Here is a 23,768-nt window from a genome sequence, read left to right on the forward strand (position 1 = left end):
TTCCGACATCACTTCATAAAAAATTAACTATCAGAAGTGTTTTTGAAGAGACCATAATATCAAAGATAATGACAACTCTGTGGTAATATCAGAGCATACATGTTTGAAAACTGTGGTTATATTCTCCCGCACTTAATATGTAAATTCACATACCAGTAACCGCCATCACTTGCAAATACGATGTTGATTTATTTAATTATTTTGTATTTACATTATCATTAACTCCATTATCAATGTACATAAATAAATATTAAAAATCAATTAACCCAACTTATCATCACCAATAATGAGTCACTTCACACACACAAAAAAAACCCAGAGACAACCACATATCATAACTTAAAAAAAAAAGAATATATATATATATATATATATATATATATATATACACACACACATACACACACTATACACTCAACAACGAGTCCACCTAGCTAGATATACTAGGAATAGAAAAGGGAAATTGATAGGAACTAAATTGAAGCCGATGTAAAACATCAGACTCAGGGACAGCAATAAAAAAAATACCATCTTTAGCATGTCCCCTGCAAAAAGGCAAACCATTCAGTTAAGGGCCCGGTTTCCTGATAGCCACGGAACTTGGTTTAGGAGTGTTTTAATGATGCCTCATTCTTACAACGGCCTAAGATGTAACGTCCGTTTCTCAAAACAACATGCAGAATGAACGTTCGCTAAAAGCATTGTTAGACCATGTGTTGATACAGATAGGACCGAAACAAAAGCAGCGCTGCTCTCAAATCAATTTTCTTCTTTCAAATCTTACTCCAAAATCCTGATGATGGATCAGCTCCTAGAGAGATATTACCACCTATGGCTGGCTGCAAATATTGAGGCAACTTATAATGCTTACCCAATAATGCACAAAATCACATATTGAGCACATCATTGCGCACATGTTGTTACACATCAAAATATATTGAGGCAAAAATTACAGATACAGACAATAATTGGCAAAATAGAATTAAATTGATTGAACATGACATTGATTTCAATATGGTTGAAATATATAGACCCATGTAGCCTATTTATCTTTTAATGCTGTCATCTTGGTTTTAATTTGAAGCATATTTTTATCCTTCACTTGTTTGTAACAACTGCAAAGACTTTAGCAACTTTGTATTTGTAGTCAACTTTGTTCTGTTATCGGCAGTCACAATCAGAGAGATGAACATCTTGATTCTATATTTAGCAGAGATCTTCTGTAAATAAAGTGACACAGAAGGTCAAAAACATAACGATGCACTTAGCTGTTCTACGAGTGGTGAGGCAGTTGGTAAATACTGAGTGTTTTCAAGTGCAACTTTAGTAACGATGGTTTTGGGAAACAGCTCAGAGATTTAACAATGCTCCAACGAAGATTCTAACGATGAATTTAGCCTTAAGATGCTTTTGGAAACAGGCCCAGGAGCATAAATATGCGTCAGGAAGTTACATTTATTTGCATGGTGTTAGGCTGAGGTTACTGTCCGCTCTTGAGAGACTCCACCAGCCTAAGGAGTAAGCAGAAACAGAACAATTATTTAGTTTTGTTGTTGTATATTGAATGACACCTCAGCTTGTCATTCATATTCTTGTTCCTAATGCAAACCATGTTATTAATTTAATGATAAGTTAAAACTGTCATCATCTTAACAGCTGAAAGACACACACACACACACACACACACACACACACACACACACACACACACACACACACACACACACACTAAAACCGCCTTATTCGTAACTAAACAGCCTCATTAATTTGGTTCCTATTCCATTACCATTCCATGGCCTCGTCCAACCCTGTTCCCTTGGTGGCGGAGGTCTTGAAGATCTGCCACTTTCTGTCTTTGAGTGCTGGCAGGCCGAGGGAATTGGCGACCTCAGTGGGAGTCATGGCCTGCTCCATGTCTTGCTTGTTGGCAAACACCACCAGTATAGCCTTCTTCAACTCCTCCTCCTGCAGAGAGAATACAGACAGATCCTCTATATCTGGACACATAGTCTGTGACTGCACATGCTGTTTAGCTCACAATTCCATCAAAATATAGCAAGTACATGGATAAAAGGAGCTAGTGTGAGCCATGGGACCAGTAAACATATTCAAGTATGAAAGGCTTTTATACAAGCTACTAAAGCCACATTACTTATACCTCAAGCATAGCCACCAGTTCAGACTTGGAGATTCCCATCCTGTCCCTGTCACTGCTGTCCACTACATAGATAACAGCATCAGTGTTGGAGTAGTAGCAGCGCCAGTAAGGCCTGAAACAGAGAAAGATGCAAGAAGAAACATTAGGGTAACCAATACATTTGTTGGTTGACTCTTGACAAACTGACTGCTAATGGTTGCAATATTCAGATATGTGTGAGACATATGCTACAATAAATAAGTTGAAGTCAGGAATGTCAATACCTAATACTGGTCTGCCCTCCAAGATCCCACACCTGGAACTTCAGATTCTTGTATGTCACCGTTTCCACGTTGAAACCAATGGCTGAAAAAAAAGAGAATGGTAAGTCAACAAATTTCTAGTATTGTAGGTTAATCGTAACTGTTTGCATGTCATTCACTGCATGAGTCATTTCAGTGACCAATTTATCTGTTGCAAGACATACCATCGTATGGGCATGCAGGAGTTAGGCCATCAGTGTGAGTGTTCCCCAGCACTGAGAAGAAGTTCAGTATTTTCACTCACTGGGAATAGTGGTGACGACCTCCCCAACTTGAAGTCTGTAAAGGATTGTGGTTTTCCCAGCTCCATCCAACCCCAGGATCAGTATCCTCATTTCCCTGGTGCCAAACAGGCCAGAAAAAAGACTGGAGAAGAACCCACCTAGATTTAACAAGGCAGGAGGGTAAAGAAGATTCAAGTGGTAATACTTTACTCATAACATTTGTCAAACTATACAGATAACTTCAAAGGACAAACACTAATGTCAACTGTCAGGTCTGCTAAATGCATCACATTGTGAAAGGAATTCCACTAAAGACATAATAGCACTGTCTGGTATGCATTCACTTTCACTTGTCAGCAAGTTATTTTTTTCTTGAATATGTAATACGAGATGCCTGCAGAGCGAGGGTCAAACCAGTAATTCAGGTAGATAGCTGGTTGTTTCCCTTCGATATTTTAGGTAGAAATTGTTCACCATTATTGGCGTGCCATTTAATATAGACCACATGGAAAATTCTGTGAATCAGATTTTTATATGAATAAAGACTTGCTAAAGTGGCAAGAATCTGCATTTTGACGTCCCTCGTCATGTTTTTCAGACTTCTAGGAAGATCACTTAACCCCAACCTTTCACCATCATTGCAAAGCCCTAGTTATTTATGTTGTTGCCATTTTCTGTCGTTTCTTTTGTGGTGGAAAACGGAGCCCGTCGAGCATCACGTTAACCCGGTTGTCCATAGATAGATTGGCTAAAAATGTTTTAACAGTTTCAATTTGTGTGAAGCTTGCATTCAATTGCCCCTCCCTGTTGCACACAAGCTTACATGAAAAGCTCAACGCTGTTATGGTCAACCCTGTTACTTCAAAGGCAGTTAAAAGTATTTTTTTACATTACATTTTTTTACAAGTAAAACAAAAAAGACTAAATGCCAATAAAGTGCCTTTAAAGTAAAAGGGTTGAGGTTTTCATCTTAAATCACGCATAAATCCCCTCGTGACAGGGGGAATATCAGCGTGTTGTGTGTAACAGGGAGGGCAATTGAATGCAAGCTTCAGCAGATTGAAATTGTTAAAACATTTCTAGTCAATCTATCTATGGGCAAGAGGGTTAACGTGTTGCTCGACTGCTCAGTTTTCCACCAAAAAAAACAACAGAAAATGTCAACAAAATAACTAGGGTTTTGCAATGATGGTTAAAATGTTAGGAAAGGTTGGGGTTAAGTGGGTTCAAATATTCCTAGAAGTCTGAAAATTCTGAAAACATTTTTCCCCATCTTAACCCCTTGAGATGGGGAAAAAAATAATATGAAGTTGAAAATGTGCTCTTTATGACAGAATGTTAGGTGAAATTAATAGTTTCCTTGGACAAAGTTACACTACCCAAAATGTACTCTACTAGTGGAACGACCCAGCTAGTAGAGCAACATATCGATATCTGTATTTTAGACATTGACTGGACAGCAAACGTTCGTCTGGCATACCTCAAAGAATAACCAAATAATCACAATTTATTCATAGGAAATCGTACATTTACCATAACAGCCTACCTAGCTAGCTAATGCTAACACTAAGGCATACATCCAAATATTAAGATAAAACGTTGGCTGATGATGGTCAGACATTAATCAGTGGCTAAACATTGATTTCATGTAAAATTTTGTCGATAACTCTAAAAGTAAACTGTAAAGTAGCAACGAATCTTACCCATTTTTGACTAATAACAGTCCCTGCTATCAATCAGTATGCAAAGCTTTTTGTAGGAAAATATTTATTGTACATTGAGTGGCGTCTCTTCTTCTTTCTCTTGGGTTTGTTTACATTGACAGCGCAGTTATTAGGACATTATCGCCACCTATTTTCAGGGATGTACTGGTGATTTGATGGTCTACTCTTTTACATTACAATCATACATTATACGGTACAGTCCCAACATTGTAAATATATATTTTTTAAAGTACACATTAATGTTTGGAGAAAATAACTGGCAGCACAAATTGAAGACCATACTGGCAGAGTGGATCAAAGTTTTGTTATGGCTGCTTGCATTGACACATCGTGAAATACTCCTGTCTGTTTTAAAAATAACTGCTACTCATAATAGTTTCAATAAAAAACATGACATTTTATTATTTAGTGCAAATTGTTTTATAGTCACATAGAATATTGAATACAATTACACTTCAAAAAGCAGATAAATAGACAGATTAATATTCAATAGCAGATAAATTGGCTAACAAATATACAAATAAGCAACATGTTAATGAATAAATACAGCATACAATATACAAACAAAAGCTTTAAAAACCTATCTCTGGCTTTCATTTCCAGTGTCTAACTGTCAGTGGAGTAAAGTACTTAAGTCGTTTTTTGAGGTATCTGTACTTTACTATTTATATTTTTGACAACTTTTACTTTACAACAATCCTAAAGAAAATAATGTACTTTTTACTCCATACATTTTCCCTCACACCCAAAAACACTCGTTACATTTTGAATGCTTAGCAGGACAGTAAAATTGTCAAATTTACACTTATCAAGAGAACATCCCTGGTCATCCCCTGCCTCTGATCTAGCGGACTCACTAAACACATGCTTTGTTTGTAAATTATGTCTGAGTGTGCCCCTGGCTATCCGTAAATAAAAAAAGAAAATAGTGCTGTCTGGTTTGCTTAATATAAGGAATGTGAAATGATTCATACTTTTACTTTTGATACTTAAATATATTTAACAATTTCATTTACTTTTGATACTAAGTATATCTAACACCAAATACTGGGTGACTTTCACTTTTACTTTGTCATTTTCTACTTAGGTTTCTTTACTTTTACTCAAGTATGACAATTGGGTACTTTTTTCACTACTGCCCACTGGACTAGAGTATCTACAGTGCCTTGAAAAAGTATTCATCCCCCTTGGCATTTTTCCTATTTTGTTGTATTACAACCTATCATTTAAATGTTTTTTTTAAATTTGGATTTCATGTCATGGACATACACAAAATAATCCAAAGTGAAATGAAAAAAATAACTTGCTTAAAAAAAAATAAAAAAAAAAAAAATGGAAAAGTGGTGCGTACATATGTATTCACCCCATTTGCGATGAAGCCCCTAAATAAGATCTGGTGCAACCAATTACCTTCAGAAGTCACCTAATTAGTTAAATATAGTCCACCTGTGAGCAATCATGATCTGTCACATGATCTCAGTATATAAACACCTGTTCTGAAAGGCCCCAGAGTCTGCAACACCACTAAGCAAGGGGCACCGCCAAGCAAGTGGCACCATGAAGACCAAGGAGCTCTCCAAACAGGTCAGGGACAAAGTTGTGGAGAAGTACAGATCAGGGTTGGGTTATAAAAAAATATCCGAAACTTTGAACATCCCACAGAGCACCATTAAATCCATTATTATAAATTGGAAAGAATATGGCACCACAACAAACCTGCCAAGAGAGGGCTGCCCACCAAAACTCACGGACCAGGCAAGGAGGGCATTAATCAGAGAGGCAACAAAGAGACCAAAGATAACCCTGAAGGAGCTGCAAAGCTCCACAGCAGAGATTGGAGTATCTGTCCATAGGACCACTTTAAGCCATATACTCCACAGAGTTGGGCTTTACAGAAGAGTAGCCAGAAAAAAAGTAATTGCTAAAGAAAAAAATAAGCAAACACGTTTGGTGTTCGCCAAAAGGCATGTGGGAGACTCCCCAAACATATGAAAGAAGGTACTCTGGTCAGATGAGACTACAATTGAGCTTTTTGGCCATCAAGGAAAACACTGTGTCTGGCACAAACCCAACACCTCTCATCACCCCGAGAATACCATCCCCACAGTGAAGCATGGTGGTAGCAGCATCATGCTTTGGGGATGTTTTTCATCGGCAGGGACTGGGAAACTGGTCAGAATTGAAGGAAGGATGGATGGAGCTAAATACAGGGAAATTCTTGAGGGAAACCTATTTTAGTCTTCCAGAGATTTGAGACTGGGACAGAGGTTCACCTTCCAGCAAGACAATGACCCTAAGCATACTGCTAAAGCAACACTTGAGTGGTTTAAGGGGAAACATTTAAATTGGAATGGCCTAGTCAAAGTCCAAACCTCAATCCAATTGAGAATCTGTGCTATGACTTAAAGATTGCTGTACACCAGTGAAACCCATCCAACTTAAAAGAGCTGGAGCAGTTTTTTCTTGAAGATTGGGCAAAAATCCCAGTGGCTAGATGTGCCAAGCTTATAGAGGCATACCCCAAGAGACTTGCAGCTGGAATTGTTGCAAAAGGTGGCACTAAAAAGTATTGACTTTGGGGGGGTGAATAGTTATGCACGCTCAAGTTCAGTTTTTTTTGTCTTATTTCTTGTTTGTTTCACAATAAAACATATTTTGCATCTTCAAAGTGGTAGGCATGTTGTCTAAATCAAATGATACAAACCCCCCAAAAAATCTATTTTAATTCCAGGTAAGGCAACAAAATAGGAAAAATGCCAAGGGGGGTGAATACTTTCGCAAGCCACTGCATAATGGGATTTGGTTTGTTTGGTTGATGTGAGGACTGTTAATGATGTTTGCTATACTAATGGTTCTTATGTGCTGCTTGAAACAAAATTCTGGAGAAATTGGTTTACAAACCGCTAAATAATTTAAGTGCAAACTGTATTTAAAAAAAAATCCAATCTTGTTTTTGGGCCCACCACAGCATAGAGACAGCCTTAAAGTGGTAAATTATCTTAGAGCCAACACAGAAGCCAAACAGCTCTCTGTCCTACTCTTGTATTTAAGTGCTGCATTTGACACTGTTGGTCCTAAATTGGTTTAGGACCTATTGAACCTTTCGAGAGTTTGTCACCCTTGGTGAACATAACTCAAAGAAAATACATATCACATAGTTAGATTTTGGGTCCGGTACTGTTCAGTTTTATGTTAGCCCTTGACAGAGTTATCAGAAAGCACAGCATTGATTTTCACTGCTACGCAGACGATACACAACTTTACATTTCTGTGTCACCAGAGGATTTTAGCTCCACTGAAACATTATTAGACTGTATTAGTGATTGAAATACTTGGACGGCTCAAAATTTCCTCCAGCTAAAGACCGAGGTACTTATTGTTGGAGCTAAAGCACAATGAGAGAATCTAAGAATATGGCCCCACATTTTAATTCATGGGCAATAAAAATTGCCAAGGTGCAGCCGTTTCTCTCTCAGGCTGGTACAGAAAGACTCATCCATGCTTCTATTACAAGTAGGGTTGACTACTGTAATGCTCACCTGTCTGGTCAACTGCAAAACATACAGAATGCTGCAGCACAGGCACTGACCAAGACGAGTTGGAGAGCACACATTACACCCGTTTTAAGGTCTCTGCACTGGCTGCTTGTGAGTTTAAGAATTCATTTTAAGATTCTTATATTGGTTTTTAAATCAATTCCCAATTGTGCACCACAATACATGTCAGACATGCTTTTAAGTTATGTACCCAGTAGGTCCCTCAGGTCCACTGTCACTGGTCTTCAAAGCCTAGGACCAAGAGGCATGCCTTCAGTTATTATGCCCCCAGCCTCTGGAATAGCCTGCCAGAGAACCTGAGGGAGCTGAAACTGTGGACAAATTTAAAAGAGATCTTAAAACACACCTTTTTAGCTTTTCTTTTCCTTAGGGTGCTTTTTAGTCGTTCAGTTTGTTATTTTTTAGTTTTTATCCTCTTATGTTTGTTGTGTAGTAAATATTTGAGTTTCTATTTTCATTGTTTTTTATTTTTTCCTGTGAAGCACATTGTGTTGCATTCCATGTCTTAAATGTGCTGTATAAATAAAGCTCGATTTGATTTGTCTGAGTAATGTTATCATTTCATCCACGCTGGTATGAGGTGAAGTCTCCCCTGTCCCCTCTCTGTCTGTCATGGCCCATTATGCTGCTACTCCCCCATGGGCAGGGGCCCATTTCATAATGGAGGATTTGTGGGACTTTTACAGATTATGAACTGATGTTGTCATATTAATTACATGTTGTTTCTGCTGCATATTGTATATGAATAGCTATTCTTGGAAGATGTTAAAATACTGTTACTTTGAGGTTCTGATGCTGTAAAATGAATTGTCAATTTCTCTCTGAACTATGGAAGAAACATTTATCTTTTCAAATGGGTCATATTCCTGCCCTATAGCCCAGGGTTGGATTTCTACTAAGCTAACATATTGAATTGTTTTAAGATGGTCATACCAAGGATCATTTAGACATTAGATTTAGAATTTTAAGACCCCTGTAGGTACGGTTTGTAAATGTGATATTTCAGTTTTTAATTTATTTGCTAACATTTCTAAAAAACAGTTTTTGCTTTGTCATTATGGGGTACTGTGTGTCGATTAATGAGGGAAAAAATACTATTTAATCAGTTTTAGAATAAGGACAATAACCTAAAACACAAGGCCAAATATACACTGGAGTTGCTTACCAAGACTACATTGAATGTACCAGAGTGGCGTAGTTACAGTTTTGACTCAAATTGTCTGGGAAATCTATGGCAAGACTTGAAATGGCTGTCTACCAATGATCAACAACCAACTTGACAGAGCTTGAAGAAACTAAAAAAATGATGTGCAAATATTGTACAATCCATATGTGCAAAGCTCTTACAGACGTACTCAGAAAGACTCACAGCTGTAATCGCTGTCAGAGGTGATTTTAACATGTATTGACTCAGGGGTCTGAATACCTATGTAAACTAGTATTCCACAAAATGTGGAATAAGTCAAGGGGTATGAATACTTTCTTAAGGCACTGTACATGGAAAATGTGGCAGGATCATGCTGTGGGGATGTTTTTCAGCGGCAGGGACTGGGAGACTAGTCAGGATCGAGGGAAAGATGAACGGCGCAAAGTACAGAGAGATCCTTGATGAAAAGCTGCTCCAGAGCGCTCAGGACCTGCGACTGGAGCGAAGATTCAACAGGACAACGACCGTAAGCACACAGCCAAGACAACACAGGAGTGGCTTCGGGACAAGACTCTGAAAGTCCTTGAGTGGCTGTCACGAGAATTTTCAATCCCAATGATGATAACTAACAATTATTTAAGCTTTGACCAATCCCCGAGGTTTGTAAGACCCTGGGTTTAATAATAATTCGTCAAAGACTCAGCTTATGCAAAAGGTCCGTACAGTTTATTCAGAGAACGTTCTAAAGTCCAGAATACAAGACATGTCATTTTATAACTCACTCCCTCCCTACCTAATACACGCACATACCGACACACAAACAGTAGGATTACACACACACACACACACACACACACAAACAGTAGGTGGGATGTATCTTTCCTCATAGTTCTCAACACTCGTTTATCACTTCCAAGCTGGCAGTTCCCTCCTCCCGAGATTAGACGAACCTTGACAGGACTCCCTGTCCTGTCGTAAGTTTCCCAGAGTTCTAACCAGGTCAGGTCATGAATAGTTTAATTGTTCTGTGTTTTCTTAAACACACACACACACACACACACTTCTACTTGTCTCGACCAAACCACACACATACACACATTTCTACTTGTCTCGACCAAACCTTATTGGACTGAAGTTTATCATTCTAATTATTCATTATATATATGTTATAACTAACAATTATGCTTCAGGGTGGAATTCTTTAGTCAATACCTTAAACATATAAATTCCCTTATCAGTGGCTCAGCCAGAGCCCAGACTTGAACCCGATTGAACATCTCTGGAGAGACCTGAAAATAGCTGTGCAACAACACTCCCCATCCAACCTGACAGAGCTTGAAAGGATCTGCAGAGAAGAATGGGAGAAACTCCCCAAATACAGGTGTGCCAAGCTTGTAACGTCATACCCAAGAAGACTTGAGGATGTAATCGCTGCCAAAGGTGCTTCAACAAAGTACTGCGCAAAGGGTCTGAATATTTATGTAAATGTGATCAGTTTAATTTTTATAAATTTGCAAAAAAGGGTAAAACCTGTTTTTGCTTTGTCATTATGGGGTATTGTGTGTAGATTTGATTAAATTGTTTTTCCATCCTTTTAGAAAAGGCTGTAACGTAACAAAATGTGGAAAGTCAAGGGGTCTGAATACTTTCCGAACGCACTGTACATTTCCCTTGAGTGATGCTAAATGTAAAAAAAAAAATTCTCAACTTAACCCTGTCCCCTACCGTGATTAGATTTTTCAAACAATAATTCACTTCCATACTTTTTTAGCAGTACTTTACAGCATTTTAATTGTTTGAAAGTGAAAACAGCTTTCAGAGACATTTGAAAAGTTAGTACTTTTATAAGCGTTCAGTTCTCACACTTATGGTGCTTATTTTTTTTTTATTACAATATACTGTAATTGCTACCAAGACTGAAAAGACGGTATGAGGTCATTGAAATAACTGAGTCAAATCACAAAAACTTTAAGGCTTATATCATTAGCCTTTTCTGTCAAAAGAAATACAACACAGAGAAATTTCCAAATATCATTCAAAACAAGTGAGCAGTGTCACAGATTGAAATCTCTCACTGGTTTAGTTGAACAAACCATTAAGTTTAGAGATAGTGTAAAAAGAGATGAATCTCGAGCCAATAAGGTGAAAACATGCTGAAAAGTCTGTTCTCCAAGTAACTTGAAAGCTCTTGATCAGTCCTTGGCTTCCAATCCGTCTACAACATCAGTCTACATCCCCATCCCACAGTGGTTGATGTGTCCAGTGTGAACCACTGTAGCGCTGTTCATCACCACTGCTGCCCTCTGGCTCTCAAAGACCTCTCTCTCTCTCCCCAGGGCCATCCTGTCCTGTTCCAACAGCATCCTCTCTCTTGCCAAGTTGGCTCTCTCGCTCTCCAGCCACTGCCGCTCTCTGTCCACTGCCGCTCTATCCCCCTCTATCGCTGCCCTCTCCCTCTCCACCATCTCCCACTCTCTCTCCAGTGTCACTCCCTTGTGAGCAGCAGTGGCCCCAGCTGGCCCCCTACCCAACCTTTCTTCTCTCAGGGCCCTCTCACACTCCGCTGTGGCCCGGTGGCACTCCTCTGTGGCGGGGTCCGCATACATCTCTTGGTCATACTCCAGTGTGGTGTCGCCCCTGTCCAGCAACGGGCGTCCTCTACTTCGAACGGGCTGCGAAGGGGAAGGCTTTGGGTCGTCGCCCTCCGTTATAGGGGTCAGGACAGGTCCGCTGGCAGCGAGGCGCCCCTCCATGGCCTCGTTCATGAGGTAGAACCATGGCCAGGAAGCAGCATTGTCTGCCATGCTCTCCATGCCCACAGGAGGGTACTTCAGGTCCTGTTCAGAGAACAACAGGAGATAAATTATAGAACACAAACACAGAGCAGACTACAGTGTTTGAGCAATGCATGTGCATTAGGAAGGATTGGTCCTTCGCTAAAGAGACAGATTTCTATCCACTTACAGTTTGGTTTATTTCATGTTGCACACATTAGCAGCAAACAAACACTTGATCGTTTACCTTATATCTCCTCTTTAAGTTGTCCCACTTCTTGGCCACCTGGTAAGTTGACACCTTTCCCAGGAGACCCAACTCTTTTAAAATGGCCCTGCACACAAACATGATCAATGAGTTTTGATAATGCATATCTGACTTCATTGCTTTGTCGTTGACATTTATTTTCATACTAAATCCTACTAACTTCCATGCAGTCTTGGCAGCATTTCGCCTCCCAGTGAAGAGAACCTCATTGGCAGCCCGTAACTTGATCAGCCTCCTCGTATCCTGCTCTGTCACTGTCATCAAAACAAAAATAAAGTGGATATTTGTTTACCTCATATCTTGTCAACATGCATACATTTTAAAAAGTCTATTTTATCCTCCTTAAAAAGTACATTCTGAGACATGAAGAAATGGTACTGACTTTTATAGGAGAATTCCAAAGGTGTGGGGCACTCCTCTCCACTGGCATCGATGAACGTAACCGTTCCATCCACATCTGTGTCCCCTGGTCCCATTGCCTCGTCCAGCTCCGAAATCCCACTACTCTCTGGCATGGGACACGGGTCTCTCTCTGTAGGCAACGGCGAGGATACAAACAAGTAGTCTTCCTCGCTCATCCATACAGGCGTTATTTTGGGGGCTCTCCCGGCCAGTCGGCCCTCGAAGGCATCATTCATAAGTTGGAACCAAGGCCAGGAGGCAGGGCTGCTCTGGTTCTCCATGCCACGTGGCGGGTACTTCAAGTCCTAAAGGACAAAAGAAGATCTAAACTTATTGGGAGATAAAACTTAGACTTACCCATTCTCTGGTACCCATCCTCCGGTCCCACAAATAAGCATGGATGTTTACATACATGTGCAAGTAAACACACAGGCTCTGACAAATAGGGTGAGATTGTACATAGACACACACTAGTTACGTTACCTTGAATTTTGTCTTCAGGTTGTCCCACTTTTTAGAGACCTGATCAGCAGACAACTTGCCTGCGAGGCCCATCTCTTTTACTATTGCCCTGCAGAGAAATAAGGGATTTACAAAATAAACCGAGTACATTGACTGGAAATAGCAGATTTTTATTTAGCCAAATACTTTCTTCCAACACAAGCCAACTCACCTCCAAGCAGGCTTGGCAGTATTTCTCTTTCCTGTGAAAAGAGCCTCATTAGAAGCACGCAGCTCTATCAATCTCTTGGTGTCCTCCTCAGTCACTGTAATGCAAGCAAATATAACAACTAGCGTTATTCTTCACAAAGACGTGTTATCGAAGTAACTTGTTCAAATCAAAGTTAAATCAGTCGCGTACACGGTTTAGCAGATGCTATAGTGGGTGCAGCGAAATGCTTATGATAATAGCTCCTAACAATGTAGTAAAATGTAAATCAAGTACACAAATACATATAAAAAACAAGAAAATGTCCGAATGAATCCAGTTAACCACCCAAATAGCACTGTAACCCAAATGCAATCTATACGCATATATACACACACACACACACAATGAATTTACACAGTAGATATATTAGTGAGCCTTGTCAAGAATCCAGTATATACATAAATATGCGGCGTTTAAACTAACTAAAATGCAATAGAATGCGCTTTTGAGAATACAGTATTTAAATACACAGAACAAAACCCCCATGGCAAAATGGATAGTACTACAGGAAATTAACTTCAGGACCACAGTATACACTGAGAATACCAAACATTAGTAAAACCTTCCTAATTTTGAGTTGCACTCCCCCCCATGGGCCATGTTGACTCCAATGCTTCCCACAGTTGTGTCAAGTCAGCTGGATGTCCTTTGGGTGGTGGACCATTCTTGATACATATAGGAAACTGTGGAGCGTGAAAAACCCAGCAGTGTTACAGTTCTTCACAGTTATTTTGTCTTGCCCATTCACGCTCTGAATGGCACACATATACAATCCATGTCTCAATTGTCTCAAGGCTTAAAAATCCTCCATTAACCCATCTCCTCCTTTCATCTACACTGATTTAAGTGGATTTAACAAGTGGCATCAATAAGGGATCATAGCATTCACCTGGTCAGTCTATGTCATGGAAAGAGCAGGTGTTCTTAATGTTTTGTATACTCAGTGTAAATGTATAATGTACCAGTTTTTAAAATATTTTTTATATATACTATTTTCTACATTGTAGAATAATAGTGAAGGCATCAAAACTATGAAATAACACATACGGAATCATGTAGTAAACAAAGAAAGTGCTATATTTGAGATTCTTCAAAGTAGCCACCCTTTGCCTTGACAGCTTTGCAGTCTTGGCATTCTCTCAACCAGCTTCACCTGGAATGCTTTTCCAACAGTCTAGAAGCAGTTCACCAATAATCTGGGCACTTGTTGCCTGCTTGTCCTTCACTCCGTGGTCCAACTCATTCCAAATCATTTCAATGTGGTTGAGGTCGGGTGATTGTGGAGGCCAGGTCAACTGATGCAGTACTCCATCACTCTCCTTCTTGGTCAAATAGCCCTTACACAGCCTGGAGGTGTGTTGGGTCATTGTCCTGTTGAAAAACAAATGATAGTCCCACTAAGCCCAAAACAGATGGGAAGGCGTATCGCTGCAGAATGCGGTGGTAGCCATGCTGGTTAAGCGCGCCTTGAATTCTAAAGAAATCACTGAGTGTCACTAGCAAAGCACCCCCACACCTCCTCCATGCTTAACGGTGGGAACCCCACATGCAGAGATCATCCATTCACCTACTCTGCGTCTCACAAAGACACGGTGTTTGGAACCAAACATTTCAAATTTGGACTCATCAGACCAAAGGACAGATTTCCACCGGTCTAATGTCCATTGATCATCGTTCTTGGCCCAAGCAAGTCTCTTCTTATTGGTGTGCTTTAGTAGTGGTTTCTCTGAACAGTTGATGTTGAGATGTGTCAGTTACTTGAACTCTGAAGCATTTATTTGGGCTGCAATTTCTGAGGCTGGTAACTCTAATGAACTTATCCTCTACAGCAGAGGTACCTCTGGGTCTTCCTTTCCTGTGGCGGTCCTCATGAGAGCCAGTTTCATCATAGGGCTTGGGGGTTTTTGCGACTGCACTTGAAGAAACACTCAAAGTTCTTGACATTTTCCGCATTGACTGACCTTCATGTCTTAAAGTAACAGACTGTCGTTTCTCTTTGCTTATTTGAACTGGTCTTGCCATAATATGGACTTGGTCTTTTACCAAGTAGGGCTATTTTCTGTTTACCACCCCTACCTTGTCACAACACAACTGATTGGCTCAAACACATTGAGGAAAGAAATTCCACAAATTAACTTTTAAAGGCACACCTGTCAATTGAAATGCTTTCCAGGTGACTACCTCATGGTTGAGAGAATGCCAAGCATATGCAAAGCTGTCATCACGGCAAAGGAAGGCTACTTTGAAGAATCTCAAATGTAAAAATTATTTTGATTTAACACTTTTTTGGTTACTACATGATTCCATATGTTTTCATAGAGTTGATGTCTTCACCATTATTCTACAATGTAGAAAATAGTAGAAATAAAGCAAAACCCTGGAATGAGTAGGTGTGTCCAAACTTTTGACAGGTACTATATGTATGCGAATGGTGTGTATAGACGGTATGGATTGTCTGCGAATAGAAAAGGTGTATATAGCAGTAGTTATATAGGATGAGCCATTACTAGAAAACAGTATATACATATAAAGTGGATAAAACAGTATGTAAACATTATTAAAGTGACCAGTGTTCAATGACTATGTACATAGGGCAGCAGTCTCTAGAGTGCAGGGTAGAGTACTGGGTGGTAGCCGGGTAGTGGCAGTGTCCAAGGTTCAGGGCAGGGTACTGGGCGGATGTCGGCTAGTGGTAACTGTTTAACAGTGATGGCCTGGAGATAGAAGCTGTTAATCAGTTATTGTTGCTACTAGTTAGCATATTACCAATAATTCATAAGGCTTAGGGTCACAAGATGGTGAACGTAACTAAATAGCTCAAACATGCACTTTAAAAACTGTCTGGGTCAACCAATACCAGCCTATGTGGGAAATCATATTGATTTTGTAGTCATTTTGTATTTTGAGCAAATCGTCCCTTTAAAAAAGGAAAAACATCACTCACGCTTATATGAGAATTCCGTGGTCCTGTGATACTCCCCTATGGCGGCCCCTGGGAACATGGCTGCACCGTTCCTATCCTCCGTTTCTACCAGTTCATCCATTTCTGACTCTGTCAAGAACTCCGACATCCCCCCCCTCCCTGGTGTCCGACGAGCCCTCTTCCTCGGTGGTGGAGAGGGCTCAAACTCCTCATCACCCTCCTCTACTACTGGCGTCAGGATGGGGGCGCAGCCGGCGAAACGCCCCTCGACAGCATCATTCATGCGGTAGAACCAGGGCCAGGAATTTGGGTTGCTCTCCATGCCGCGGGCTGGACATTTCAACTCCTGCACCAAAAGAGGAACAACACAGTGGACAGAGCAGTGTGGAGTGGAATTGAGAGGAGATTTGTGCAGGAGGTGATGCGAGATAGATTGTGAATCAATAATAACTTCAGGAGACTAGGAGAATGTTTCTTATAGACTACACTAAAAGTTCACTAATACAAGTTACATACCGTAAATTCCGGACTATAAGCCGCAACTTTTTTCCCAGGCTTTTGAACTTCGCGGCTTAAACAATGACGCGGCTAATATATGGATTTTTCCCGCTTTCTATTTAAAAAAATATATTAAAAAAACACATTTTGTGACGTGCTCAGTTTTTTGGCGGCATGAAGCTTTCATTAGACCAATGAAATTGCCGAACGGGTTACGGTCAAACAACTTTTTTGTTTACTGTTTAGATTAAATCGAGCGCTCTCAAACGTCCCATCATTCTGATTACGGTAGTCATTTTGTCAACCTCATCATGGCAAAGACACGGAGAAATGCATATGATGCAGCTTTTTCAAGTTGAAGGCGATTGATCTGGCTGTTGGAAAAGGGAATAGAGCTGCTGCACGGGAGCTTGGTCTTAATGAGTCGATGGTAAGACGTTGGAAACAGCAGCGTGAGGAATTGACTCAGTGCAAAAAGACAACTAAAGCTTACTGCTAATTTTACATTTTTTGTTACAAGCCGTGTTTCGTTAAAGCCTATTTATTTTTGTTACAAGCCGTGTTTCGTTAAAGCCTGTGTAAAGTTAATTTGTTTCAATGTACCGGTAGGCACCTGCGGCTTATAGACATGTGCGGCTTATTTATGTTCAAAATATTATTTATTTTTTAATTCAGTGGGTGCAGCTTATATTCAGGTGCGCTTAATAGTCCGGAAATTACAGTACACAAATGCACTAGTTGAGTACTGCCATCACTCTCTCACACTACCTTATATCGCCTCTTGAGATTATCCCACTTTTTGGCTAGCTGGTCAGTAGTCACCTTTCCCTGAAGACCCAACACATTCAAAATAGCTCTGCAGGAAAACATGGAGACAAACAACAATGGTTAACTTGAGACAATCATTTGCAAACCAATTCTCACTTAGGACACTAAGTGAAATCTGAAATGATCAAATAGGTGTAAGCAATAGGGTAATATCTCCATTTTACCTTCTGATAGGTAAAAATGTCTTCCTAGCTAGCCTATCCAGTCCTTTTAGACATATGTAAGTGTGAAAGAGCTAGGGTGGATTAGGGACAGACGATAACAGAGTGTTCTGGGCAAAAATATGGTCTGCATCTGCCCATCCAAGACATATTCACCTCCAGGCTGGCTTAGCGGTATGTTTTCTGCCTGTGAAGAGGGCCTCATTCACGGCACGCAGCTTTATCATTCTCTCCGTCTCCTGCTCTGTCACTGTTGAGCAAGAAACAATATCAGTAATATGAATGATTACCTTGTATCAAGTAACACTATTTTTGCAGCAAGCTTGCTAACAATCAATAACTACAATTACTAAAGACCTAGAATCTAGACAGACCTCCTGGACAAATAAAGGTTGCATAAATCATTAACTGTCAACACAATCACAGAGTATGCGCAGCTCACTTACTTTTATATGAGCATTCTGACATTCTTCGCCAGCCCATAGTAGTAGGGGCCCCAGTCTGAGTTGCATCAGTGTTAACTGTTGCATTGTTTTCTAAGTTCCCTGTCCCTGCACTGTCCTCCATCTCCGTTTTTATCAAGAACTCCAAAATGTCAGCACCCTCGGTCCCCTGTTCTCTCTCGTTGGTTAATGGCGAGGGAGCACCCGGATCCTCACCACACAAAGATTCCACCGCCAAAACGTGGGCGCTGTTGAAGAGGCGTCCTTCCATGGCCTCATCCATAAGTTGGAACCATGGCCAGGAGGCTATGCTAGTAGAAACAGTGTCCTTCCCAAGAAAAGGGTATTTTAAATCCTAATTGAAAAAGACAAATACAGAAGTGGGACTATGACTGGGATGCAGAGGAGGCTGGTGGGAGGAGCTATAAGAGGACAGGCTCATTGTAATGGCTGGAATGGAATTCATGGAACGGTATCAAACATATGGAAACCACACATTTGATTCTGTTCCATTAATTCCATTCCAGCCATTACAATCAGCATTTCCTCCTATAGCTCCTCCCACCAGCCTCCTCTGCTGGGATGAAGCTTTTTTGTTTTGATGACATGATCAGTAAATATTTACAATATCAGTAAACACCCAACTTCATTCTTCCAAGTGCGCACACACACACACACACACACACACACACACACACACACACACTTTACCTTGTATCTAGTCTTCAGATTTTCCCACTTTTTGGCAATCTGGTCAGCTGTCAGCTTTCCCTCAAGACCTAATCCCTTTAGAATTGCACTGCACAGTTAAAGATAGAAAACAGTTACAACCCTGATTGTGGTATACTGGTGTATACAATTTCATACATATGACAACCCTCACATACTTCCAGGCAACCTTGGCAGCATTTCTTTTTCCTGTGAAAAGAGCCTCATTGGAGGAACGCAGTTCTATTAACCTCTTGACGTCCTCTTCAGTCACTGTAAACAAAACACATTGGATTGTAATCACCTAATAGTCCATAGCTTGCTGCAACTAGATACACTAGTTGCAGCCAAAAGTAAGTGGACACCTGAAAGTCGAACATCTCATTCCAAAATCATGGGCATTAATATGGAGCTGGTCCCCCCTTTGCTGCTATAACAGCCTCCACTCTTCTGGGACGGCGTTCCACTAGATGTTGGAACATTGCTACAGGGACTTGCTTCCATTCAGCCACAAGAGCATAAGTAAAGTTGGGCACTGATGTTGGGCGATTAGGCCTGGCTCACAGTCGGCGTTCCAATTCATCCCAAAGATGGGGTTGAGGTCAGGACTCTGCAGGCCAGTCAAGTTTTTCCACACCGATTTTGACAAACCATTTCTGTATGGACCTTGCTTTGTGCACAGGGGCATTGTCATGCTGAAACAGGAAAGGACCTTCCCCAAACTGTTGCCACAAATTTTGAAGCACAAAATCGTCAAGAATGTAATTTATGCTGTAGCGTTAAGATTTCCCTTCACTGGAACTATGGGGCTTAGCCGGAACCATAAAAAACAGCCCCAGACCATTATTCCTCCTCCACCAAACTTTACAGTTGGCACTATGCATTCGGGCAGGTAGGTTCTATTGGCATCCGCAAACCCAGTTTCGTCCATTGGTCTGCTAGATGGTGAAGCGTGATTCATCAATCCAGAGAACGCATTTCCACTACTCCAGGCTAATGGCGGAAAGCTTTACACCACTCCAGCCGATTCTTGGCATTGCATATGGCGATCTTAGGCTTGTGTGCGGCTGCTTGGCCCTGGAAACCCATTTCATGAAGCTCCCAATGAACAGCTCTAGTTCTTGTGCAGACATTGCTTCCAGAGGCAGTTTGGAACTCGGTAGTGAGTGTCTACGTGCTTCAGCACTCGGCGGCCCCGTTGTGTGACCTACCACTTTGCGGCTGAGCCACTTCACAATAACAGCAGTAACAGTTGACCGGGGCAGAAATTTGCAGGGCAGGAATTTGACAAACTGACTTGTTGGAAAGGTGGCATCCTATGACGGTGCCACGTTGAAAGTCACTGAGCTCTTCAGTACGGGCCATTCTACTGCCAGTGTTTGTCTATGGAGATTGTATGGCTGTGTGCTCGATTTTAAACACCTGTCAGCAACGGGTGTGGATGAAATAGCCGAATCCACTAATTTGAAGAGGTGTCCACGTACTTTTGGCCATGTTGTGTATCGCTACAACGGAAGCAGAGGGGATAAAAACAACCCATTCAATAAATTACTTCACTAGCACAACAGCCTGCAGTTGCATGCATGTGACAATTTACCTTATGGTAGGTAACTAAATGAGACGAAAGAAAATAGCTAATAACATTTACTACTTACTTTTATACAAGTTATCTGTGACATTAGGCGTTGGGTCCATCGTTGACTCCATTTGCACCAGCTAGAGAATAGAACGTACAGGAAGGAAGCGTGCTCATGCACACAAGCTTGCCATCCAGGAGGATAAGAATAGCTTAGTAGGCAGTGGTAGTTAGCTATCCAGCATCCGCCAGCTCCTTAAGTTTGATAGTCGGTATTTTTCCTCTTCGGGAAATGGTTATTTCTCAAATGTACGGGGCAATTTGTCAACAAAGAATGTAGGATTTGCCAGCCCTTGATTAGTTGTTTAGCTAGCTAGCAGCTAACGTTTGGTATCAAGTAGCTAGTTACGACAACCCAACCCCCTAGCAGGATAATAGTCAAAACAATTTCCTATTTTCTACACCCAGTAAATTCGTCTGTTATAAGTATTTCGAGTTGGTACCAAAGTGAAAGGGTTACACAAAAAACACTCACATTTTTAACAAAAGTTGTTATGCAGTTTTTCTTCTGTATTCCTATCTATCTAGTTAGGGTTGTGCATGATCCGAGAAGGGTGCACCCTATTACGATCAGGGGGAGGAGTGTCATGTATTCAACGAATATGATTGGTTTTTTCCTGTGGCGTAACCCTGTAGCATGGGGTACAAGAACAACGGCATCAGGAACCAAATGTTTGTTCCCACTTCCACAACCGTGAGGTCGACACATCGCCTCATCGTTGTTTGAGAACAAGCTAGCTTTTAAAACAACAAATCTAGCATATTCCGAGGATAATAACATCTTTTCAACAGTTTGTGTTAACGGAAACATTTTCGGTACTAATTGTCAATGCGGTTTACAATACTTCTTTCAACTCAATCTTAAAATCTAGCTAACGACTAACAGTAGCTAGCCATCTGAACGACGTTAAGGACCGTCCTGTTAAAATAGGGACACGAAACATTTCGCCCTTACTATCGGGTGTCGGTGAAAAAGCCAATGTGTAGCCTAGGCAGCCGGTCAGGAGTCTCAGTATCGTCTGAACTTGGTGTGCATTCGAGGTAATCCACTTGTGGACCGGCTCGTACATAAAGCATCCTCCATCCAGGCTGCAAAGGCATAATTTGCCTCCTTACCTAGCTTTTATGGAGAGCAAACGGGAAAAATATCTACCGTTAAAAAATAAACAGATTTCTTACAGTTTAGGGTGTTTCACCGCGTTCGGCCCAGGGTGTGCAACTAACTACATCCCAGGGCTGATGGCTTTGAGTGAGATTTCCTGCTCGGGGGAAGATGATTTAATGCTCTGTGACAAGATAACATGCTAATTTCAAACCATTCAAATGTACTCTGTTGGGTATTTCAACACCTACAAAAACAGGTGGTTTTGGTTAAAGTGTTTATCTGTCAGGTAACTTTTAACTTCTACGACTAGGTCCTCAACATCAAATTTGGACACCTACAAAAAAACTTGTAATCAAACAAATTTCATTCAATCATTCCATTATTTTTTATTTTTTTAAAAATCTTTATTTTAACAGGGAAAACAGACTGAGACCTGGATCTCTTTTACGGCTGTGCCCTGTGTAAACATGTTGACATATACAGTTTTAGGCATACAGACAAGAACATTTCAAACATACCTTTTTTTAAAGACACAATTCAACAGAAACAATCACAGATAACATCATATTGATCCTCCATAACATTTTTAAAATGGGCAAGGGACACCAGAGTGTCTAACTTAAGTTGGATCTGCAGTTTGTTCCATAAATAAGGCGCAAAGGAACTAAAGGCAGTCCTACCCAACTCTGTGGAGACCGCAGGAGTCTCTAATGTAATCCACATCTGTGATCTGGTTTTAAAATTTGTATATCTAGTGGAAATTAATGATGATATATATGGAGGTAGTTTTAAAAGAAGCGCTTTATAAATAAACAAGAGAGCATGTTGCTCTCGCCTCACAGATAGAGAGGCCCAACCCACATGTTGATAAAGGATACAGTGATGAGTTTTGTAACTATCACCCGTGATAAACCTGAGTGCACAATGGTAAATAGCATCCAGTGGTTTTAATGTGTTTGCCGATGCATGCATATAGATAATATCACCATAATAAATGTTCTTGCTTGGAATTAGATTGAATTTAAGTAATTCAAAGCATACATACATCTAATCTACTTAGTACGCTATACACCTCAGGAAAAACCCCGTCCAGCCTTTTTGGCAGTGTTGTGGATGATGTGATGGACATTGATGTTTGGACTTTCCTTTAACCTTGACTGATGGAATTCATAGCACCTTTTAACAGGTGCATTATCAATGGACACACCATTATCCTGTGGTATGTTGTTCTCCTGCAAGCCCCATCTATCTTCGGTAGATAATTTCAGCTGTGCTGCACTTTGGCCCACTGGTTCTGGCACACATATCAAGGAACCTGTGCACTCTCTGTTAGTGTCATATAAATGCACTGTGATTGGGTTAATCTTTTCTCTTCCTGCAATGACAACATATAGGCTTATCAGTTTGAAGACTCACTTCTTTTGAGTGCATGGCCTACTATATAAAACAAGAGGGGAAAATAAACAAAATGCCAAGATATCAAACTTTGGAAACAATCTCCATATACACTACCGTTCAAACTTTTGGGGTCACTTAGAAATGTCCTTGTTTTAAAAAGAAAAGCAATTTTTTTGGTTCATTAAAATAACATCAAATTGATCAGAAATACAGTGCAGACATTGTTAACGTTGTAAATGACTATTGTAGCTGGAAACGGCTGATTTGTAATGGAATATCTATATAGGCGTACAGAGGCCCATTATCAGCAACCATCACTCCTGTATTCCAATGGCACGTGTATTAGCTAATCCAAGTTTCTAATTTTAAAAGGCTAATTGATCATTATGTGGTATCCCAGTAGGTCTACCCCGGGGGATGGTAGTAGAGGGGAGGTACGTGAGGGCGACGTTGGCTCCCTCTGCTGGGAATACGGGAGCTGGGCACCCCAAAACGGACAGCTCCAAGTGGAGGTAATTAGGAGAAAGTGCCAACCAGCCGTGGAGGCCAAATAAAAGGAGCACTGTGGCACACCGCGAAAAGGAACGGGGAGAGGCTGACACCGAGCAACAGTAGAGAAGAAGGACCGAGCCAAATTTAAGTGATTTTCTTTGTTATGTTTATTTTATGTCCTAGTACAGTTGTTGGACTAAAACCTCCCTATCTCTGTGTCAATCTCTGCACACTAAGAAATTATAGCTAGCTAAATGACTTACTGCAGAGTAGGGCTAGCAATGATCTAACTAGTAATTTAGGCTGGT

At 40.6% G+C, this 23,768-nt stretch overlaps 2 protein-coding genes across 3 annotated transcripts; both read right to left on the reverse strand.

The window, feature by feature from the left end:
* Positions 1-771: 771 nt before the first annotated feature.
* Positions 772-4,493, reverse strand: LOC115152150 (ADP-ribosylation factor-like protein 1). The gene is made up of 6 exons (XM_029696711.1): positions 4,388-4,493; positions 2,705-2,842; positions 2,422-2,503; positions 2,159-2,270; positions 1,787-1,965; positions 772-1,511 (listed from the first exon to the last, which is right to left on the reverse strand). The coding sequence occupies exons 1-6, from the start codon at positions 4,389-4,391 to the stop codon at positions 1,481-1,483; spliced, it is 546 nt and encodes a 181-aa protein (XP_029552571.1). The 5' UTR covers positions 4,392-4,493; the 3' UTR covers positions 772-1,480.
* Positions 4,494-10,875: 6,382 nt separating this feature from the next.
* LOC115152151 (uncharacterized) lies at positions 10,876-21,046 on the reverse strand. 2 transcript variants are annotated; one of them, XM_029696712.1, is made up of 14 exons: positions 20,941-21,041; positions 20,485-20,545; positions 19,009-19,102; positions 18,833-18,920; positions 18,125-18,476; positions 17,835-17,928; positions 17,458-17,545; positions 16,213-16,537; positions 13,230-13,323; positions 13,040-13,127; positions 12,537-12,861; positions 12,315-12,408; positions 12,134-12,221; positions 10,876-11,949 (listed from the first exon to the last, which is right to left on the reverse strand). In XM_029696712.1, the coding sequence occupies exons 2-14, from the start codon at positions 20,534-20,536 to the stop codon at positions 11,341-11,343; spliced, it is 2,391 nt and encodes a 796-aa protein (XP_029552572.1). In that variant the 5' UTR covers positions 20,537-20,545; positions 20,941-21,041; the 3' UTR covers positions 10,876-11,340. The 2 variants fall into 2 exon arrangements, with proteins under 2 accessions (XP_029552572.1, XP_029552573.1); XM_029696713.1 differs by lacking the exon at positions 19,009-19,102 and having other exon boundaries at positions 20,485-21,046.
* Positions 21,047-23,768: the final 2,722 nt, after the last annotated feature.

Source organism: Salmo trutta, chromosome 17, assembly GCF_901001165.1.
Source record: "Salmo trutta chromosome 17, fSalTru1.1, whole genome shotgun sequence".
Taxonomy (NCBI): Eukaryota; Metazoa; Chordata; class Actinopteri; order Salmoniformes; family Salmonidae; genus Salmo; species Salmo trutta.